The sequence below is a fragment of the Motacilla alba genome, chromosome 9 (assembly GCF_015832195.1).
Source record: "Motacilla alba alba isolate MOTALB_02 chromosome 9, Motacilla_alba_V1.0_pri, whole genome shotgun sequence".
In the NCBI taxonomy this organism is placed as follows: Eukaryota; Metazoa; Chordata; class Aves; order Passeriformes; family Motacillidae; genus Motacilla; species Motacilla alba.
Genome location: NC_052024.1, coordinates 14769842 through 14792698, shown reverse-complemented (window position 1 = coordinate 14792698; position 22857 = coordinate 14769842). Strand labels below are relative to the sequence as shown.

Below are 22857 nucleotides of genomic sequence, written 5' to 3'. Positions count from 1 at the left end.
AGAAAGACAAAGACAGGCCCAGATGTGTTTAGTTTATTTTCCCTGGATTGAGACACAGCTCTGGCTAACCACCACAGGAACAAACAAACCATGACCTGTGCCAGCCCCTGCACCTCCTTGCAGCAGAAGCAGCTGGTGGCATCCCTGGGAGGGCTGGGGCTGCACCGAGGGGCAGCTTTGCAGGATGCACTTGGGCACTGGTGGTTGGGGGATGGCAGCACAGGCCCACATGGAAGGTGCAGCATTCAGATCAAGCCTTGGATGCAGCAGCATGGTGCACGTGGAGGGACAACAAAATGGGGGTCAGCTCTCCAAAGTGAACAGCTGCCCTCCCCTCCTTCTCCCCACCTTTTCCTCTGGCCGATTTGAAAAGGGGGACGGAGTTAAGCATTTACAGAAGAGACACTTCTTTTGCTAGGACTTGGGTTTTCCTTTGTTTTTTCCCCTAAAAGGCATATTTCCAATGGTGAGAGACAGTCATAACTCCAGTTTTTGTGCTCCAGTTTCCCCCAGCAGGAAGCAGGATCAGGAAGATTGGTGCATTAGGACACCTCAGAATTTTCTCCAGCAGATGCTAAAGAGAAGCACTACTTTTGGCTGAGAAAGAAAAAAAATGGGTTCTTCAAGGGGTAGAGTGGGCCTGCATGAGTCCTGAGAAGTGCTAGAGAAAAACAGGGAATGCTGGAAGCAGAGTCAGCCCCACTAGGAGATGCTGGCACAGGGATGAAGGTTCCAGCAAAAGCTGTGCTAAACACAGAAGAGGCATTCCTGAAACTCCACAATCATATTACCTGTTAATTTATACAGCATCTCTGTACAAAAATAGAAGGGTTCTAATAAGATTAACAATATTAAATAAATATTTAATAGAAAAAGTCTTTGGCCTAGTTCATAGCTCATCCTTTGGGTTGATGTTCATTTCACTGGGTCCTAGATGCTCCTGGTCCAACATTGCAATCACTTCGTCTGCCTGGATTCGTTCCTGCAAGAGGGGAAGGGAAGAAATGGTAACAGCAGAGCTTCAGTGCCTGCTCTAGCTAATTCAGTGAGGCTCAGGCTGCTGTGCCAGGAGGACACACAGCAAGGATTTTACCCCAGAACCAGCAGCGTAGGTGAGAGGATGGGGGAGAGCCTGGGACTGAAGCCGGGGATTTGCTGGGCAAAATTAATCAAATCCCTTTCCACCTCAATGCCTGATTCCCTCCTCCCTGCAGGGCCGCAGTGGCTGGGGCAGAGCTGATGTTCTGTAGTTCCCTTATCACACTTCACTAGCAGCCACTGCCACAGCATACCCTCCTCCTGTCCCCTCTGCTTGTTTTTGATTTCCAGCTCCCTGACCATACAGGCACCAAGCCTGGGGGAATTTCTGCTAGTGCAAAAGTATTTAATTACATGTCTGAAAATAAGCTTTTCCCCAAACCTTGCAGCCCACCTCCGTCACAAGGCAAAGGAATGAGCATTTTGCATTCTCCCTGAATTTAGTTTAGCTTGGTCTTGTATCTTTTATTTTTACAGGGCAGAATTGCTACCAAAGGGAGGCAAGGGCTGGTACAGCAGCTTTTTAAAACAGTATGTGGAGGGCGCCTGGTGAAAGGCATCACAGCCCACATCTTCCAAGGCATCTTGGGTGCCCAGAGCCATGGACTTCAAGTTGCTGAAAAGCCTATGGGAGGACTTACACGCAGCACTCTGGGCTGCAGACGGCTCTGCAGGAGTTCCTCATCCATCAGCCTGCTGCCACTAGGTGTCAGAAATGGCCAGCCCAGCCCTGCACGGAGCCCTTCCACGCCCCAATCAGCACCCCATGGGCCAAGGGCAATGCGTGCCCAGGACAAGGACAGGCAGGAAAAACCTGCCCTGGGGCCACTAGCTCATATCATGGGAGTGCTGCTGTGGGGGCTGTAATGGGAGGAAAACAGATGTACTGGAACTGGAGAAAATAAGATGGTCCTGGTTCCTGTGGGGTGCTGGGTATACCCCAACTCCTCTCACACACACTGGAGGGACTCACCAGCTCTCTGTACAGAGGGTCCAAGGTGAACCAGAGAGCCACAGCGCAGCGCTGGCCTTTGGTGACCGCCTTCACCCCGTGGGGGTTCTCGCCGCCCGACGAGAAGCTGATCATCCTCCCACACTTGGGCTTGATGGAGGCCTGCAGGGAAACAGCACAACAGACTGGCAGGGACTGCACGTGCTGGCTTGGCTGGGCTGACCATGCTCCAGGGCTTGGGACCTCACTGGGCATCCTCTGCATTGCCCCAGGAGCTGGTGAGCTGCGGGGGGGGACATGCAGAGCTCTAGGCATGGCTGGAAAAATATGTGGGGTAAATAGGGAGGTGTAAAGCTTGCTCCTTCTGTGCAGACATCCTGCAGAAATAACAAAATGGCATGGAGTCTCTGCAAAGCCTACAGGTGACCACCTAGAGCAAAATGGGGCCATGGCATAACTCCAGGGAGGTCCAGGGTAAGCCTGGCATGGCTGTGAAACACCTCTTTCTTTCTTCTCTTGGCAGAGTCCACAAGAGCCCTGCAGGACCTCGGGAGCAGAACTGCCAACCAAACCAACCCTCAGGCGCTTAAGTAGACACAATCTATCCTCCAGCTTCTCCAGAGACTCCAGCATGATGCCCAGACCTCTGTCCAACCACAGAGTGGGTGCCCAGCTTCCTTACTGGCCCCAAACAGAGGTGAGGGCTCATGTCTGAGCCACATCCTTCTCAGGGTCCACCCTGTGACCCACTCTGGAACAAGAGACCTGCATGTGTATGGAGACACCAGTTCATGTTTGACCACAACATGGGGTGGCAGTTCAGCAGTCCTCCAGGCCAGGGAGAAGTACCAGCCATCGCCTGCACTAGGGGTGGGGAGAACCCCTAATCCACAGGTTTACTGCTTGGCACGGCCTCTAGGGAGGAAGCAGATGGTCTGTGCACCTCTGCATCAGGATTTTGTATGGGCTGTTTGCAAGGTAGGAGCCACAGGCTGCCCAGGGAAGCCCAGAGCCCTGAGCATGGGCTGCTAAGGAACAGCTTTTGGCCCACAGCACCAACTCACTGTCACAGTTTTGGCGTCCATCTCGGTGAAAATGAACTCGCCGCCTTCAAAATCTGCATTCATGTACAGGAGGGCACTGGGGAAGGAAATGGGAAACCCCCGTTAGGGGAGCACTGGGGAGGTCTCAAGGCTGACCCCCACCTCCTGGACAGATCCCACATTGCTCCACTAAGACGTGGGTGGGGGACAGCCAGAGGGAGAGAAGTCCCTGGGGAGATTCCTTCCCACCTGTAATCCCGAAAGGTGTAGGCAGGAGGCTCCTTCCAGCACTCGTTGGCTTCGGGGTCCAAGAGGCAGTTGTCAGCATGGATGGGATGGCTCAGATCATTCCTGCGCTCCTGCTGGCCTAGGCAGGACCATGCGGAGGAAGGGGGAAGGAGAAGGGATGGATGAGATGGGAATGCCATGCTCTGTGGGGTCCCATCATGGGGTGGGAGCCTACCCTGACCCCACTCCAGGTGGTGTTCACAGGTGAGAAGAGGAAAGGAATGGCTGGGGAGAAAAGGCAACATCTGAGGACTCAGATCTGCACAGCTCTGCCTGTTCCTGGCTGCAGGGAAATGAAATGGAGAACTGGGGCTGGGGTGGAGAGGAGAAGGGACAGACAGGAGAAAGCAAGAGAAAAGGGAGGAGAAAATAGGAAGAGTTGCAGATATGAAAACCAAGAGACATCCCAGAAATTATTTTTTTGGGGACAGCAGTGCCCACTTCTTGCTGCTGTGGGATGCTGATTTTGCCCAGCCCTTTAAGCCACCAATTTAAGCATTAAGCAAAACAGAGCTGCTCTGAGCTCATAACCCCCCCCCCATGCAGGGCTGAAGCCCTCCCAGGCTCCCTGTGCACTGCCAGCCCCGGCTCCTCACCGGAGAGGGCGGTGCGGCACACCAGGTGTGTGTAGGAGAAGTAGAGCGTGGAGTTGAGCTGGAAGTAGGACTGGACAATCCTGCGAGCCTTCTCACTGATGTCGTAGAACAAACGGGCACTCTTCAGCGGGACGCGGCCCTCGTAGCCATACTGGGCAAGGAGAGGGGCAAGGAGAGGTCAGTGCCATGTGCAGGCATGGGAGAGGAGGAAAATGAGGAGGGAGCTGTACCTTGAGGGCTTTGAGGACAGTGGCTCCTTCAAATCTCTCATTCGGGGTGTGGGGGGAGGTTTTGCCCCTGTAACCATCTCCGGCCAACATGATCCCCTGGAAAACAGGAATACAGATGAAGGGTGAGCTGGTGTGTCAGGAGAGAGGGATCTGCAATGGAAGTACATGGCATCCTCTTCCCCAGATCCCCCAGGGCCGCATTCACTGAGTGAGGTGAGTTGAGTGGAAAGGTGCTGCAGCTCTCTGTGAGCACAGATGCAGGATATCAACCACCCACCCACCTTCTAACTGGGGATGTTCAGGCACCCTCAGTCCCTTCCCAAGCTCAATTAATGATGAATGAGAAAGCTCAACCAGACTTGTGGATGAGCATCCTTTGGGTTGTTATAACACGGGGAAAGAGCTCTTTCTGCACAGGCTCTGTCCTGCAGCCCAGGATGGAGCAGCAGCTCCTGTGCTGCAGTTATGGGTGTGCACTGGGGGCAAGCATCCACCTGCTCTCCACAGGCATCCTGCCATCAGCTGGAACACTCAGCAAGGCATGAAACCATGGTGTCTAGGGGCTGATCACACGTTCATCTGTCACACTCAGCCCAGGAACACTGCCCACTCACACTGGCCACCCTGTGCAGCTCCCGGCACTGCTCCTCCGAGATGACATTATCCAGCAGCACTCGCTGGGTGCCATTCAGCTGCTGAGAGTTGTAGACGAACTTCACGTCACTGTAGAGAAGAGGGCCCCCTGAGGAGAGACACAAAACCATCCTGCTGAACATGCCCTGGCCTTGTTGACAACTTGTACAGAGGCTGGAGGCCAGCTGAAGTCACCCAGGTGTGCTGACAGGCAAAGAGCTCCACAGCAGAGAGCAGAGTGTGGCCTCCCTTCAGTAACAAAAGAAACAGAAGCAATGGGAACACAAGGAGATGAAATCAATTTGCTGCAGGAGCATCAGCATTTTTCTACCTTCTCAACAGCTGCCTTGCAAATGCAGGGACCACAGCCTGGAAACAACAAACCCCAGTGGGTCACGGAGAGAGAGGGACAGTGGCTAACTTGGCTCTCCAGCGCGGCTGTCAACACCAGCATAGGTTCCCATTGCATTTGTGCTGTGTGGATGCTGCTGGCTTGGCATGCAAAGCCACTCTCTGCAACTGTCATCAGTGATTTTTGTCTGCCATACACAAAGAAAACCTCACATGGTGCTGAGCTTGCAGCAAGCATTGCTCTCCTCCAAGAAGGAGGGCAGGGAGTGGGTGAGCCAGAGAACTCTTGGGATAATCCTCCTCCACTGAGGCAAAGGAGCTGCCATGGCTGTCCCTGCCATCCCTCACATCCTGCCTCTGAGCTGCCTCCCTCTGCCTGCAAGCTTTTTACAAGAGGTTTCAATCCACCCCTATCAAATCTGACTGATCCAAAAACCAGAGCAAGGCCCCTAAACCACCATCTTTTGAAGCCTCTTCCATGCATTTCCTCAAAGAAAGAAAAGGAAAGAAATGGTAACAATAAAAGCCTAAACCAGATGTCTCTCCAGAAAAAAAATGAAATACATCTAAACTGTGAAGAAAATTATTTGTCGTCACAGACAAGCAACAAAATAGAGGAAACAGAGCTGCAGAGTTCCTCCCACCATGTGGCACATGCAAACTTCTCTGTGAAAATGCTTTTGTAACTTCCACTTTTCCTGTCTATTGAGTCCAAACTGTGTTCTTGGCAGGTCTTCTTGGCCTATGGAGGACACGTAAGCCCCACAAGCCCTGTCATTAGCTCACAGCTTTATTTCTGGAGAGTAAGGTTTCTTGGAAACAGAAAATATGGGATGCTTCTGGTGTTCACTGTGCTGACTTTGTTGCTTGATAACCACACTTATTGCAAATGCAGCTGGATCAGAATCAGAATTCTCAAATCCAAGCTCCTGGCGTGCTCCAACACAGGGCTGAGTTTTCCAGCTCAACTGTTCTTCCCTCCTATAAGCACATGAGGGATGAACATGGAAGGCATCACTCAACACTTCCAACATTTGCCCTTACTCCTCCCAGGAAACAATTGGGGCAGCTCTGTGCCATGGACACTGAACCCTTGTCCCACACTGACAGTGTGCTCCCACCTGCTTTCCTTGCCCCTGCCTGCTCTAAGCACCAGCACAGAGACAGACCTGTTTCCTATGTCTGTGCTCTGTGGAAAACACCCCAAAGAAACTGAGGAATTCTTTGGACTTTTGGGAGAGAAGGAATTGGCAGAAAGGAGGAAGAGGGGAAGGGCAGAAGTACAGAAGAGTACAAAATTAAAACAGACTTTTCTCTTTCAGCCTTTTTTCCAAGTAAAAAGAGAGAAAGAATAAAAGACAACAGAGAAAGGCAGCAGCTGGATGGACAAAAATCCCAGTTTCTTTTTGATGGTTTCAGTTTTCTTTGTAAACAAAAACATTCTGCAAGTAAACCAGAATAAGAGCATAGAAAGAAATAAAAACAGAAAGAAGGACTCTGAAATTAGTGGGTTATAAACAGCAAACAGGCCAACAAATATAATTCAACCAGCTTAAGCAAGATCTTTGGTATCTTCCTGTGGTATTTGCCTATTTTATGTACAGCTAAAGAAGGGCTAACAACACTCTGAACACAACACTGAGCAGCTGGACACAACTTGGTCTGGGGGAAGCTGTGAAATTCCCCAAAAAGTGCTACCACCCATTGCATTACAGGGAGGTTTAATTGCCTGCTGCTGTGGAGCTGGCTAACTAGAGACACGAGACACCTCCTGGCTTGAGACCCTGTTGTTTTGCAGCAAGGACTCCGGTTTGGTGCTTGGCTACAATATTGTTTTTCAGAATTGTTAAAGGGAAAAATCCTGTCTTTAGTAGATGTTATGGTATTTTCTGTGGCTGCCGAAAATGTGCTGAAATCAGTTGAAATGTCTGCTGACAGGCTTATAAACAAGTGATTTCATGTGAGCTAAGACATGAGATTGTAAGCTCAGTCTGCAAAGAGAAGTGGCTGCTAGTATGGTGTGATCCAGCACATTTAGCAAAGCATCAGGACAGGCACCCATCCTTCTGCAGCCTGGACAACAGGGAACACATTGATCTTAAAAGCACCTGGACAGAAGACTACTGTTTGCTGGTTTGCTTTCCCCATGGTGAAGAAGACCCAGCCTCCCAGCTCCACATCTCAGGGCTCTGTACTGAGTAGCCCAGCAGGTGGGAAAAACAAGTCCAAGAGCACAGCAGTGCCCTGGGATCCACAGACCCAGAAATGCTGTGGCAGCACTGAAGACTTAAACAAAATTTGAACTCCCTTATATAGGAGTGGCCCTCACTGCTCAGTGGCCAGCCTTTGCAGTCTGTAGTCTCTAGCAACAGGAAAATAATCCCGATTTTGTTGAGACATGTTCATCAGCCTTACCCTCCTTCAGCTCTCGATCTGGCTTTGGCATGGGTTTCTTTGTCAGGGACAGCCGGGGCCCATCCTCGGGTTCACTGCTGATGCTTGATGGGACACTGAGGAGCAAAAAAGAAGAGGTACATCGTGACTTTGGCTACAAGCTTGCACTTTTGCTCCCTTTGGAAACTAATACACAGAAACCCCAAGCAAATCAGTACTTCGTACAAATGTCACAGCCATACGAGCTGAAGCCCTCACCCTGTCCTGTGGCAAACACTGCTTTTCTGGTAATGCGAGCAACAGCTTCCACCAACAAAGCACAGACACCAACAAATCTGACCAGCACCACTTGCCTCAGTAATCAAGTTCCCTCTAGACCATTGCTGGTCTTGAGACACTCAGCTAAAATAAGGTTCTTGTGGAAATGTTTGCAATGGCAAGGGGCAAAGAGCCCTAATCCAACCAGGATGGTGTGCTGGGTGGGTGGGCAGTACTCCTGAGTGGCAGGCTGGTACCCCATCATGAGCACATCCCCTTGATCCCTCCATGGGGAATGGTGAAGCTGCAGCTCAGCTGTGGCTCACCTGTGCTCGTCCTGGCGGGCGCCGTACCTGTTCCAGTAGTTCTGTGGCAAAAGAGAGGATAAACTTCTTAATTTAATGCTCCAGCCAAAGCCAGGGCATTATCTGCTCTGCCTGACTCCCAGGGACACCAGCCAGCCTCTCTGGCTCCATCCCACATAACTTTGGGCAATGGCCTGAGTTCACCAGATTGAAAATGTGGATGAGGCTGTATGTGCCACTCCTTCACCCCAGGAATGCCTCCTTTGCTTTGCCATCCCTGTTTTCCTATCAGGAACAAGCCAGGCCAAGCCCCAGCTCCTGAGTGACCTACCCAGGGCTGGATTTATAGGAAAGGGGCAGGGGGGAGCTGGTCCTACAGCTGTGAGCTGCTGAAGGGGCTGGCCCAGCACACCCAGGCGTTACCGGCTCCGTGTAGGCGTATCCCAGGCCGGCCGCAGCCACCTGCAAGAGGTGAGACTCCAGCTTGTGGCGCCGCAGCAGCGTTTTGGCTTCCTGGAAAGAGAAGGAGAACAGGAGCAGTTGCACGTGGCTAGCTTTTGCAAGACAGTGGCAATGCACCTCTGCTTCAGAGGGGTTTGGCTTTCATGCAATGCTGCAGATTGCTGTAGGTTGAGGGATGCTCGGAGCAACCCCAGGAACAAGGCTGAGCCACTCAATACGTGACAGAAGGTGCTCAGCAACTCATTTAGGAAGCCTGAATCTCCAAAACACATGTCCATAGCTGGCAGAAACTCCTGAGCACCTTGGAGAGCCTCAAAATATCTGGGCAAAAGGCTGGCCAGAGAAACCCCAGCTGCAGAAAGAGGGCAAGTTCAGGCTGGTGGGGCAGGGACCCTGTCTGGGCTGTGCCTCAGTTCCCCCCGTGGCCTGGCCCTGGGATGCACTCAGAGTGCTTGGATGGGGGCCACAAAGAATAGCCAGCTGGAAATTGTCCATCAGAGGCTTTATTTTGAATGAAAAATCTGCAAATAAAACACTTGTATTTCTCCCAGAAAACTACTGTGCAAAGCAAAAATAAATTCTTTTTTTTTACAGAAAACTTCAAAACACTGTAAACAATTAAATGTTTTTGTCAACTTCAGATTTTTTTTCCCTAGATGAATTTTGTGAGGGAAAACAACATTTGTTCTTGTTTTCTTTTCTATAATTTTGCTTTTATTTTTTAGTACTTTACCAAATTCACCTTGATTTGCCTGGAAGTCAAGGAATTCCCAAAGGAATGGAAAAACGAGTTCCTGCCAACATTCTATTTATGGTGTGAGGGGAATGACCTGGGATGGGATGGGATGGGATGGGATGGGATGGGATGGGATGGGATGGGATGGGATGGGATGGGATGGGAGGAACTTCTGTATGGTGAGGAAGGCAGCCCCAGGGCCACAGATAAGGGCTGCCCAACCTGGAGAGGAAGCCTGTCCTGCTGGGTGATGAAACACACACTCTTTGGTTATTTGACCCCAGACTAACCCTGTGACAGCAGAGCTACTGTCTGCAGTAGCCTGAGCCCTGAACTCCAAGCTAAGAGACATCAGAGTAATGCTGGGATCCCAGCCTCCCCTGGGAAATATTTCTCAGCCCTGTCTGAAGAGATTGCATTCCTCCTCTGCGTGTCTGCTGGGCAAGAGGAGGGTTTACACTGTTGGTCACTGCCCTTCCTGTCCTTGCTCAGGCTTTACTAGGCTGAAGTCCCCATTTAAAGCAGATCCTGTCCACCAGCTTCTCCCCCACACTACTGACTGAACGTGCACCCTGAAAATCACCACCTCAGCATCACCAGCGAGCACAGCACTTCTGCTTCTCTTTTCAAAGTGGTCCCACTGGGGGAAAGCTGCCAAGCTGTTTTTATTTCCACCAGTTTTTTTTTGTTAAAGCCTCCCACCAAGAGCTCTGAGGTCTCACTCACTCTCACCTTTCTGGGTTTGATGGTGGCTGGATCCACTGCACCTTCCAAGAGACCCTCGTAATAGCCTGCATTCTCCAGGACATCTTCATCGTCCGGGTGGAAGAGCAGGTAGGACTTGGCACACTCCAGGGCTTTTACATAGTCACCAACTGGGGGGAACACAACAGTGGTCAGGGGGGCACAGGGGGGCACAGGGGGCTCACACAGAGCCCAGGAGGGGACTCTGCAGGGAGGGAAGCACAGCCTGAGCTCCCCATCAGCTGAAGCGGCAGCCCAGGACTTCACGGGGCTGTTTTGATGCCTCTTTGTCTTAACCCCTCCACTTCACCAGCAAGGAAACTGAGGCACAGAAACAAGACTTTTCTGCCATCATGCACAGACCAGATGGTATCCAAATTGCATCCAGATGGATGGGCAGGACGTGGATACTGTCTGGCATCAAACTGCCTCTCATCTGTGCAGCATCTCTCATGGCCCAGGGGTTTTCACCCACCACAGCAAACCTCTAACTGGGCAGAGGAATGAAGAAGCCTGTGTATACCATACATGAACTGACTCCTCCTGCTTTCTTCCCATTGTGTTAATGAATGAAGAATCTTTATGTTTGAATAGAAATTTCGACCCTTGCACAGTCTGCTCTTTTTAGTAAAAAGTTATTAGCAAAAGCCTGAGAGAGCAGATTTCTCTTTTCTTTTATGTAACAAAACATAATAAAATAGCACACAGAACCACACAACTGGCATGATTTTTTAGCACTGCCAGCCCCTGACATTTTGCCATGTTGCCAACTCCTGCAACTTTACTGTGAATCCTAAAATATTTGGTAATTGGCAAAAAATTGGCATCTTGAGATAAGCTTGAGCTAAGTCATATGTCTGTTATATATTAATTTAGAAAATATATCAGTTCATTTCAGAAAATGTGAAACACATGAATCCCAAGGAGTTTGATAATAAAAGGCAAATGAAAGGACCCTAAATAAGCATTATTTTTTTAAAGAACAGTAATGTCTAAGCTGAAGGTTAGGCTTTTAAAACCTGACTAATGATCTAAAACACCTTCATAAAACTACTTAACTGTGTTTCGGTCAACCTGACTTTGGAAGAGACCATTTCCAACGTCCTTTGCTTCTCTTTCAGACTATGCCTCTGCATCACTGTAGTGTGGACATCAAGGGAAACAGCCATACTCCCACATGGAACAACTTGAACGTGCACCCGATGAACTCAGTAGTGCTGTGAGGAGCAGCACAGTACCTCTGTAATAGGCAAACTGCAGGTAGTCGTAGTGGAGGGGAAGGAAGTTCTCGATGGGCGAGATGCGGCCCGAGCGCGTGGCCAGCTCCCGGACACAGTCGTGTTTGCAGGCCAGGACCTGCATGTAGTGATCTGCCAGGAAAAGAGGGAGAGGTGGTCTGAGCTGAGGGGATGGTGACGGTGCCCAGACAAGGACAGACAGAGGTTCAAACTCCTGAGCTGAAGGATGTGCAACTCACGCTGCTTTGGCCCGGCAGGTGAGTGTGCCTCGAGGGAAAGAGCTCAGGCTCCTCCCCAGAGCCAGTTTGACAGAGTTGTAGTTACATTTTTGCCTCCTTTAAGAAACGCCTTCCTCCTTCTCTCAACTGTAGAGGGAGCTTGAGCATCTCTTTCGTGTGGCAGGAGCTGCTGCTTCTGCCCAGGGAAGCTGGCGGCGCGCAGGGACTGCAGGTGGCGGGGAGCACTTCAGCCCCAAGAGACAAACCACAAAGCAAGCAGAGAGGTGAAGACAAGGTGGCCACATGTGCTGCCACATGAAATCCAGCTCCAGACTCCCTTCCTTCAGCTCATCTTTAATCCTCTCCTTTCCTGCGGCAAGAAAGCTCTGGAGGGCATGGGGAGGTTTAGCTGACAGGGGCTGGGGCAGATTCTCATCATGGCCAGCAAGGCCCATCTGAAAGGTCCGAGGTGCCAATCTGGGCAGCAGAAATCCCCGTTTGCTGCTTCTCGAAGATGAGGCATCCCCCAGGGAATCACAAGCACATGGTAAACACTTGCCATTATCAAAGTTTCTTAATTAGTGGGACTCTGCAGTATAGGCGTTGTACCAACTGTACAATTTCAAAGCCAACACTGGCATCTGATGCCATTTTGGAGCCTTTGCTGCAATTACAAATCTAATTTGCTTGCTCTGCACACCATTAAAAACCTTAAGAAATAAACACAGGCTTGAAAATAATCATGTGCTCAGCAACCAAAGCATTTCTTGGAGCTGCCATAAAAACCACCTGAGGAATTTGCAATAAAATCAAGTGGAAACTCAGAACAGTGCCTATGCGCTCTTGACAGGTAGTCTGAGTAGTTATCTGACTTACCACGCATATTCAGAGTATTACATTAGGAAAAGCAAGAAGGGAAAGGACATAAATCATATTGTTGTAATTTAAACCTGTTTAAGCATCCTAGATCTGAAATAATCAATCCATCACTGAGAAGCACTGCTTTTTCTTGGTACTGTAATCAATTCACTGAAATGTATCTGTCCTTGGGGAGAAAAGGAGAGACTTTCAACCCCAAACAGCAGCACAGCAAATCAGTTTGGGATTAAAAAGAGAAATGAATTTTGAAGAAACCTAAACTCTCTTTTCCTGGTATATTACGTGTTCCCACTCCCTACTGAAACGTCTGGGCTTGAGTGCCTTGGATCAGGGATGAACTTTGGATTATGCTGTCCTGGAAGGAGCCACCTAGTTTCCTACAGAAGACCAGTTGCATCAAGGATTTTATTTCCCTCCCTCAACTCCATGTTCCTTTGGGTGCCTGAACGGTCCTGGGGTTTGGGGTTGTTATGGCCAGGCACACATGGCCAAGCCACAGCACTTGCAGGGACCTTCTGGCTGTTGTCCCTCCCAGGTGACATCCTGCTCTGAGCACCACCACACCATGACCCTGTCTGTGCCCAGGAGGGGCCAGCACAGAAACTCCTCAGCTCACTGGGGCTGCACTCGACTTGCACAGCACAGGAACAGTCTGTCCTGTTTGAAGAGCAGCAGCTTCCAGTGAGAAGGGTGCTGGGTTTGCTTTGCCACTGAAGGCTGCTCTCTTGATGGCTGTCCTGGTGTCCTGGTCAAGGCTCTAAAAGCAGGCTTGATCAGCTGACAGCCACACTGGTACCAAGTCAGCCTTTCCAACGCTTCTGTGTTTTGCATGGGTAAACAAACCCCACCAGGGCAGCTTCCCATCCGGTATGCTGGTGGTTTCTCCTCTTGGTTGTTTCAATTAGATTTCCTTTCTCGACACAAACAGAATTATGCAAACCCAAAAAACATTCTGCATCTGAGTGAAGTATTTTCCACATAAGAAGCAAGATTTCAGGGCTTGATGCAACTCCAAGACCATAAGCAGATAAATAAGATTTCTGTCACCAAACAAACCTTAATTTATTGCTCTTCCTTCCCTTACAACTAATTAAATGTAATCTCATTTCCACTGAGAATGAACTGTTTTAATCCTCTTTGGCTCAGAGCCACACATGCAAATCTGAAGAATACACAGCAACGTTCAATGCTCTCCAGAGATTTCAGTCAAGATCATAATTAGGTGGGCCTCCACTAATGACAAATCCATCCTTTTGGATGGGGAGAAAATCCATGTTACGAGCCTTTTTGGCAACTTTCCTGGCCACCTGGAGCACGGCCAAGAGAACTCTGCTGCTCTCTTCATATGCTCTCAGAAACAGAAAACAAACAAAGGCCAGCAATGTCTAGATTCCAGGGAGGTGTGTGAGACTGTGTACAGGGGAAATGGAAGCAGTTTACGATAAAGCACCTAAACTTCCAGCTCTAACAGAAAGCTGCAAATGCTCCACGCATCTGGAAATGCAATTCTTCTAACCCAGCTTCTTTTCAGGACCAAAATGAGATGTTCTAGCTCACTGTGCTCTGAGTTTGCACCTTCTGGGTTTCCAGGTGCCTCCTGCAGCAGAGGTGGAAGGGAAGACACTTCAACAAATCTAGCCAAAGGCCCAAACTCAATAACTAAATACATTTCAGGGCCAAGGGTGAGAACTCTAAAAATGCAAAAAGATCTCACCTGCGATGGCTTCGTAGAGACCAGCCTTGTAATCCAGGTGCTCGTGCTCCTCAAATCTCTGCGGTCCCTCGCACATGAGCTGGCAATCCTCATCCTCGGAGTAGTATCCCTTCAGGGCACGCTCCAGGAACTCAATGGCCAGCTCGTACTCCTCCCTGTCATAGTGCCTCACCCCAGCACTGTAGTCCTCCTGCAAAGCAAGCAGGCAGAACACAAACCATGAGCAGGCCATGCTGCCTGGAGCACAGCATCCTGCCCTCGCCACCTGCAGATGCTTCTCAAAAGAAGGCACAAGGGGACAGGGACAGGGACAGGACAATCTCCCCAGATACCTATCAGATACAACCACTGTACCAAACCATGTTTAAACCATCAAAGGACTTTTGGACCAGTGGAACCTAATAAACCTGCCTAAATGCCCTTCTGAACTCCTCCATACTTGGGAAATCCTCAGTGCCACTCCTAGATTATGCATTATATTTAAAAAAAAACCTTGTTCTTGTTTTTTTGTTTTTACCCTCCCACCAAACAAGAACACTGAATGCCAAGAGCACAGATTGCTCATTTTTTAGAATCGCCCCTAATGAGCACCTCCATTAATTACACCCAACATCCACTGCTGCTCCCCTGAATCTTGTGAAATTGGGAAGTTGGGGGTGGCCCTGGCATTTGACTTGGGCGTTTGCTTTGTGGAGGTGGAAGCAGCTGACTCTCTCCTGCCTGCCACTCTGCACCCTCACCCCCACAGCCACCATGTGCATGTACCCTGCCCAGGTGGGAGAACTCAGGTCAAAAGAAACACACAGGAGCCAAGATCTGTCAGGGAGGAAACACACAGGATCTGAGATGTCATGCAGGCTTCCATCAAAGCTGTCTGCTGGTGTGTGTTCAGAGCCATGGATGACCCCAGAGTTCTCTGAACAGAGGGAACAGGCTGGGGATGTAGCAATCAAAGAGCAGAGAGCTTAGAGAAGGCAGGAGCAGGCTTGCCTTAAGGGAAAATGCTGAAAGGGAGAGTTTGTTTTGCTGTATTGGTAAGAATTTCCCCATTCATAGATTAATCTCTTTTGGCCTCCTAATTTCTCCTCTCCAGACTTCCTGATACTTAAGCTGGGCACCTCTTCAGCCTCAGACTCACCATGTGCTGCCTGGCCTCCTGATCAATCAAGGTGACCTTCCCTGATGTGGTCTTGTAGTTCTCCAGGTCCTGCTGTATCTCCATGTGCTCAGGGTTTGCCATGAAGAAGGTGTGAGCTGCATTTGCTGCCTCCTCCAGCTTGTTCAGCTGTAACAAGGTGAGAAAGACCAAGTGAGACTGGTGATGTAGAAGGTGAACATAGCAGTTTATGCTGCATCCTCTGACATCCTTTTGACACCATTGGATTGGGAAATGATGGGATAACCAAGGAAAACCTGAATGCAGAGGCTAAAGAAAAAAGCTGAATTAAGAGGAAAGCCCCATATAAGTGAAGTGGAAAGAGCTGGAGCTCCTGAGAGCCAGACAGGTCACTGCAACAGGGTCTGCTGGTGATGGGATCCAGCCTGTTTTACAGCAGCACATCCTCTCAACTCAGCCACTCCAACCCCCTGCACAGTTCCAGGTGGAAAGATGCTCTCATGAGATATGAGATGGAGAGAGGAGGGGAAAGCAGCTGCAAAGACTTCTCTCTCTACAAGCCTTGGAGGCTGAGCTATGTCCAGGCTGAGGGCTTCTGCTTGGAGACAGGGACTGAGGACCATTTATTAAGCTCAGCTGTGTATAGCTGCAAAAGGCCAGACTCTGCTGATGGTGGCAGAGGTATAAAGAGGTTTATTTTGACATACCATATTATTTTGGGTTTAGAGATTCAGAACTGAGACCGGACATCAGTTTCACCCTGGAGAAAGCCTCATAAACAAACGGAACTGTTAGTGCCAAACACATCCACGGCAGCTGCTGGGAGTATCAGGAGCAGAACAGATGTTCAGGTGAAACCTCTCAAGCTAATGCTAGCCCAGGCTTTGTCCAAGTGTCCTCCTTGGCAGCAAAACCACAGCAAGCCCTGTGCCACTGCTGCAAGGCTGCTCCTGAGGCACCAGAGCCAGCAAGCTCAGGCACATCCATGGGTCATGGTACAGCAGCTCACCTGCACAGGCACCCAGCAGACAAACCCCACCAGCAGAATGGGAACAGAGACCTGCAGGGAAGCATGAGCTTCACAGCCTGTCACCCTGCAGCAGGGCACGCAGGCTCCAGGGCAGAGCCAGCCCAAGAAGCACACAGGAATGTCCCCAAAAGGAAGGTGAGAGCCACAGCATCCCAGCCCACCCCCCTGCACACCAAAGCACAGCTGTGCTGCAGTGCCCACAGAAACGCTAAAAATTTGCCTTGTGTAAACTTCAGAAGTTTTTAAGGATTATCTCTGTGCTGACAACATGAGCAGGGAAGCCAGATTTTACTGCAAAAACAACATCTATTCCAGTCTTTCATTTGGAGTTTTCCAAAGGACACCACTCTCCATAATAATCCCTTGGCTTTCCAGCAGGCATGAAAAATGACTGTAAGAAATTTTTAACCAGGACAGCACATAAAAAACCAAAACCCCTTCAGAGTAGAAGTTTGGGTTTTGTTTTGTTTTGTTTTGTTTTGTTTTTAAAGAGACATTCCTATTCAGAAACATACGTTCCATTTTGAAATAGATCATTTCAACATAATCCCACTCTGGAAAAGTTCATTGCAGCTGGACACCATCGGATGTGGGATAAAGGACTGACCAGGGCATCTCACAAAGGGAATTTTCAGGTCCTGCTGAGTGTCTGTGAGAATGCCACTGTAGCTGGTAATCAGAGACAGTCAAGATGGAACAAAAGGTTTGCTGGAGATGTGAGCTGCTGACCTGATCCAGAGGACTGCTAAGAAGCCACTGTTTGAGCTGCCTGGGGGAATTGCATTCTTCCACACCACAGATTTCTATTCACAAACAGCACCCTGCCTGTGCAGATTTAAAAGGGACTAAAGACCTCTCAGAAGGGGAAGTGGTGCTTCAAGACATAACCTGCAATAGTCTCCTGTGGGATGTTCTTTTTCCCCTTAGCTCTAGATCCTTTTCAGCAAACTGTCAAAAACTGTCAGAGATCCCAGGATGGGCTTAGTTCCTCTGGATAACATCCACCCCTGTGAAGCAGGACGAGCCTGATTTCTAGACAACAGAAAATCCCTTTCAAACAAGGCTCACTCGATGTCTAGTCCTGCTGGCTCTACACAGCAGAGATGACCTTTGGAGTTTGCTAAGTGGACTCAAAGCAGAACATTTCAACTCAATGCTTTTCAATTTATCATGTTCCATATTTGCCTTAGAAACATTCAAGTAACACGAAGAAGCCAACAGCTGCTAAGTTTGGGGGGAGTTTTTAAGTCAGTGAGTGCGTATAAAAGCAAAATTCCTAACTGGTAAGACACGTTCAGCGTCTAGCTCTGACATTAGTTATGAAACACTCTGGGGAAACTTTTGCCAAAACACTCTGAATTCACAAGGAGCAGGATATTTTGGTGCTTAAAGGTCTGGGCTGGGACTCAGGACACCTGGACTCAGTTCCTGGCCCTGTCACAATCTCACTGTGCAGCCATTGGAAAAAAATAATTTTGTTTTCTTTGTGCCTGATTTTCCATTGTTTTTAACTAATAACAATAAAAATAATAGCATTTCTCCCACAGAGTAGTAATTTTGTTTATTTGGATGGCAAGCAACTTGGGGGCCATAAGCATGTGCAAGCACGTAACACAAGGAGATTTTGATCTTTGCACAACCACTGCTGAATGAAAATCAGCAAGGAAAAAATGACAAATGCAGACTCACAAGCTCAGTATGTGCTCTAAGCCCTGCTTGCTCACCCCACTGGAATGAGATCGCTGGATTGTTGCTGCAGCTTTGCACCAACCCCTGTGTATTTCATCCAGAGAAGACACAAGAAATCAGAGCATCAGCACTGAGAGAGCCCTGGGAACACCCTGCCCTGTCCATTTTGATCTTAACATACCAACACCTAAAGCTGAGAAGGGGAAAACACAACACGTAAGTGCTGCGGGGTTCTGATGCTGGAAGATGTTTATTTTCCTCAATGAGATTTAGGAGTGGTTCAGAAAAAAATATTTTAAGCAGCAGAATTTTAGATGCAAGAATTTCAGCAAACTGCAAATGCTCAGTTTCACTCCCAGCTGGGACAGTGCTGGCCTGGGCTTCAGTGGGATTGTGGCTTCCAGCCCGCAGAGGTGGCTTGGACTAGGAAGGCTGCTGTAACTGGAGCACTGTGCAGGAACAAACACAGGCTGGAGAAAGGACCTGGAGTGAGCATCTTGATCATTACTACACAATTGAACCCAATTCTCACTGATAACCATTGAGAAAATTCTTTATGGAGCCTTCATGGGTGGCTTGGAGACACATAACACAACACTAACAGGCTCTTACTATTCATTGTCATTCTGGAACCTGTCAAGGTATGTTTAAGCCAGCAAACTCCATGCTGAGCAGCCTGATTTGTACCTGTGATGCCACAGCCACCAACCTGCTGGGCTCAAGAAACAAGCTGTCTCACTGAAACATGTCTAACTTGCTGCTTGACTTTACCCCCACTTTGGCTGCTGGGTACCTAAAGAGGAACCCAGAGGATTCACCTCATCACTGGCTGCTGCCCCAAACCCCTCAGACTGGCTCAGCTCCACGTGCAGGCACATGGTCTGAATTCACAGTCGCCTTCACTCCTTGCAGACAAATGAATTCTGAGCAAAACCCCTCTCGTGCCAGCTGCCCAGCAGGCTGGCACTAACTCCTGTCCCCTTCCCAAGGGAAAAGGCCTCACAGCAGCACCATGGCTTCAGCTACAATGACCCAAAACTCACAGTCCTTTAAGTTTGCTCTCTGGAGCTTGGCAGTGGGGATAAGGAAGTGGAACAGGCAGGGTGCCAGGTCTGTGAGACAAGCACTGCACAGCTTTACAGTCAGCTCATGCAGCCAGAGCTGCCCTCCCACCACCACTCTGCTTGTGCTGAGCATTGACACTTTGCAGCTTATGGGGGGAAGCAGCTGTAGCCAGAGCAACCACAGGTATTCAGCTGCTCCCAGCTCATCCTGAGCTTTTCAGGGCAAAAAACAAGGATGAAAGAGGTGCAAAAGTCAGAGGATTTTAGAGAGAATGCAGCCAAAGCAATACAGATTCTGACTGCCTGAGAAAAGAGGTCACAGGTATGACCTCAGACTATTTTTCATACTCAGTTCCCATTGCATTGAACTTAACATCAGATACTGGCAGCTGTCATGCATTCTGTGTCTGACTGTCCTAATCCAATCTGCTTCTATATTAAGGCTTCTTCATCACATAAAATATAGTAAATATAGTTTCAATTAAAGCTTTTTTTTTTTTTTTTTTTTTTTGAGGGGAACAGAAGTAAGGTTTATATGTTGGAAAACATGTCAGATCCCTCAGCACTTCTTGCCATGCCAGGACTGGACCTACCTGCACATAGCCTCAGTTAATTGCAGTGTGTATGAACCTGGCATGGAGCTTGTGATGAAAGATTTCAAACCATTCAGCTGACCTAGAAACCAAAGTTTCCAACCTTGCAGACAATCCCTGATTTGCTGAACAGATAATGTTTTTCTAAACCTTTCCACAGCTCTACTGCTGCTGTGTTGTATTGAAGGCTTAGTGCACTGGGCTCTGCAGAGGAAGGAGGCTCTGGAGCCTGCAAGCACAACAAGGGAAACAAAAGGTTCAGTGCCATGAAGGATTAATCTGGTTGTGACTGTGCAGAGCTTACTGCCCAGGAGAGAAGGAGCAAGGAGCGCTGAGATGGTTATAAATAGCATCTGACCTTATCTCAACTATTTTATTATTGCAAATAAGAAGGAAGAAATTCTCCAGAGAAGTTAATCAGGGAATTTTCCTTCTGCTGATGGGTCACACATCTGCAGAATGATGCCTGAAGTGGTTTGCAGCCCACTATGGCACCAACTGGTCCCACAGAACCCCCAAAATCAGAGAGCAAGAAAAGCACATAGGAGGAAAGGACCTTAATCAAGCGTGGGGAAGAGGTACCAAGAGCCAAAGGTGTGAGGCCATCTCTAAGTTCAGTACCACACCATCCCCTGCTCTCCAAACCTTTTACCGGTTTCTTGTGTTCCAACTCAAGATAAACAGGGCTGCCTCCTACCTCTGCTACTGCTGTGATGGAGGGCAATAATGATGCATTCCTGGAGGTTCCACATGTATCTTTTCAGAGTTTTTTTCATTTTCAAAATGAAGACAACCTCCAGCCTGCTTTGGACAGTTCCTCTTAGACCACCCCAGCTTGTATGCTGCTGCCTACCAATCACTCCGGTACACCCAAATCCAAAACAAAACAAATTTGCAGAATTGGCCCAGGGAAAATCTCTCACGAGAAAGGTAATTTAGAAATGGCTTGGGGTTTTTTGGTATTCCAACAAGCAATTTTCAGGACACAAACGTATGTGGATTGGTAGGTGCGTGGTCAAATGAGCTAACTAGATGATGAATTAGTCTCCAGAAAGTGGGAGATACTTGGAAACCTAAAACCAAACACCACTTCAATATTCCTTATGGGAAAAATATTCTTTCAATTAATGAAGACAGAAATCATATTTCTTAATGAATCTCTCACTTGAAATATGCTGGCATCATTTTATATGTGCATGCTGAGCAGACTGACTGGATTACCCTGTCTGAAAGGGCCATTTGGCATTAAAAAAACAAATCAGATTGACCCTCACATTCTCCCTTCCTTCCCTCTCTGACATGCTCTTCTTGAACTGTTCCCAGGCATGTAAGAATGAAGATTTCCACACGTTTCTGGCTGTGCATTATATGCTTCAGTGCACACTTGTGTAACAAATCCTGCACAAGGAGCAGGGCATTTACTCACAGCAAAACCACTTCCCAGCGGGAAGGACCCTTCCCATATAAATCTCCATCACACAGAAGGATTGCAGATTCATCTGCAGAGCAAGCAGTGGGAAATGTGTTTGTGTTTACTGAACCTTCAATCTGATTGTGAAATACACTCTGAGCCACATTTTGTCCTGTGTAGACACTCAGTTCTGCCTAACAAACTGAGAGCAGCTACGTCGTGTGTGAAACAGTATTTTCAATGAGGAAGAGGTGGGATGTATTCAGCCCTCAGGAATCTGTGCAGATGGTTACCCATAAAGTTTGTGCACCCCAGAGTTTCCCTTGGCCAGATAATTAACCAGCTCCCTTGGAGATGAGTAGCATGGGAGAAGCAATACCCTCACACACTAATGGCAAGAAGCAGTGCTTGGTATTAAAAGGTGGACAGTATAAAACCAGCCAGGCTTTCCACAGCAGAATTTCTTCTTGCATGTCCTTCCTCCTGTTGTTATAACATCCCTGTGGCAGCCTGAGCTGCTGCTCACCTGGAAAAGTATCAAAGATTAGCCCAGGCATTTTAAGCTAATGAAACTGAGCAGCTGGGACAAGCAGGATGTGACTGTGTTCCTCTCCCCAGGGATCACCAGCACTCCTGAAGGCCACTGCCTGTTAGACAAATAATGAACTTTCATCTGATATTATGACTGATAATTGAAAGGCAGGTGGTCCCTAGAGTCATGGAAATACCTGGGAGAAGAAAGGTGAATCTTACTGAACACACTGGTGAGGAGTGAGGGAAGCCTTTGCTATCAGGGGAGGAGGGTCTCATGCTTTTAGGGGAAAACCAGAACAAGACAAAATTGGCAGGCAGTTAAAAGCAGCTTTGCAGTTTAGATGTGAATTTTCTCCAGCATCCTGCCTCCCTAATCAAGCTGCACTGACTGATAACTGGGTCACACTCCTGACCCAGCTGTCTCCACACTGGTGTCTCTATGGAAGTAATTACTAAAACACTTAGAAACACAACAGAAAAATCTGAGACAAGCAGAAAAATTCTTACAGCAGAAACTTTCCTCCCTTTCTACGGTTTAGCAATGGCTCAGCACCTCTTAGAAGAGTCAGACATGATGAGCTGTTGAATGCCCTTTGGGAGCCAAAGTTTCCTGTGCAGATGTAAATGCTTGTCTGCTGCTACTTAACAACATCCAAACAGCTACGTGTGTCCCCACAATACGCCCTTCTCAGAAGACACATGGTTTTCCACCACCATCCCAGAGCCAGGAAGCCACAGCGACCCGGTGATAAATGATACTTGTTTTTTGCAGCCCTTTTATGCTGTAAATGGAATTTTGTCAACAGGCTTAAGGCCTGTGCCAGCCTGAGGACTGCCTCCCTACCTTTCCCTTGAGCAACAGAAAGGTCTTCTCCTGGAGAAGGTGCTGACTGACTCAGTCACTCACCGTGGTCAGTTTATGGTATCAGCACCAGAGCTTTAGTTTGAAAAGCAGAGTGCAGAGCCCTGAGGGTGCGCTGCAAACAGGATTGTGCTATCTGAGGAAGAGGTTATCTCTCCCTGCCCTGATCTGTGATGGTGCAGCAAAGAGAAAAGCAAACAAACCATAAATTTCAACAAGAAAGCAGACTCGCAGCATATCTGTGCATTGTTCCCTCACCCAAAACCCTTGACAATTTTCAAGGAAATGGTTTTAATTCACATTTTTTCCAGACACAATATTTCTTGGATGCCTTTTGCAGGGCTCAAGTCATAAACCAGCAAATAATGACTGACAGCTACTGAACTCATGGAAGTCATCATGATGGTGATGGACATTAGGACACTGCAGATCTGATTAAATAAACCATCAGATTCCAATCCAAGCATTTTGTAAAGTC

At 48.5% G+C, this 22857-nt stretch overlaps 1 protein-coding gene across 2 annotated transcripts in view; it reads right to left on the bottom strand.

Moving 5' to 3' along the window:
• Window positions 1-18: 18 nt before the first annotated feature.
• Window positions 19-22857, bottom strand: part of P3H2 (prolyl 3-hydroxylase 2) — a 64964-nt gene continuing 42125 nt past the window's right edge. Inside the window, exons 2-15 of one of the 2 annotated variants that reach the window (XM_038145768.1) lie at window positions 15218-15364; window positions 14080-14269; window positions 11269-11400; window positions 10019-10161; window positions 8512-8601; window positions 8110-8150; window positions 7547-7641; window positions 4762-4889; window positions 4148-4243; window positions 3918-4068; window positions 3283-3400; window positions 3055-3130; window positions 2012-2152; window positions 19-982 (exon numbers count right to left, since the gene is read on the bottom strand). In XM_038145768.1, coding sequence (XP_038001696.1) covers window positions 890-982; window positions 2012-2152; window positions 3055-3130; window positions 3283-3400; window positions 3918-4068; window positions 4148-4243; window positions 4762-4889; window positions 7547-7641; window positions 8110-8150; window positions 8512-8601; window positions 10019-10161; window positions 11269-11400; window positions 14080-14269; window positions 15218-15364 — 1641 coding nt within the window. In that variant the 3' untranslated portion in view covers window positions 19-889. Of the gene's footprint in view, window positions 983-2011; window positions 2153-3054; window positions 3131-3282; window positions 3401-3421; window positions 3634-3917; window positions 4069-4147; window positions 4244-4761; window positions 4890-7546; window positions 7642-8109; window positions 8151-8511; window positions 8602-10018; window positions 10162-11268; window positions 11401-14079; window positions 14270-15217; window positions 15365-22857 lie in introns of those variants that run through there. The other variant, XM_038145769.1, reaches the window with a different exon arrangement.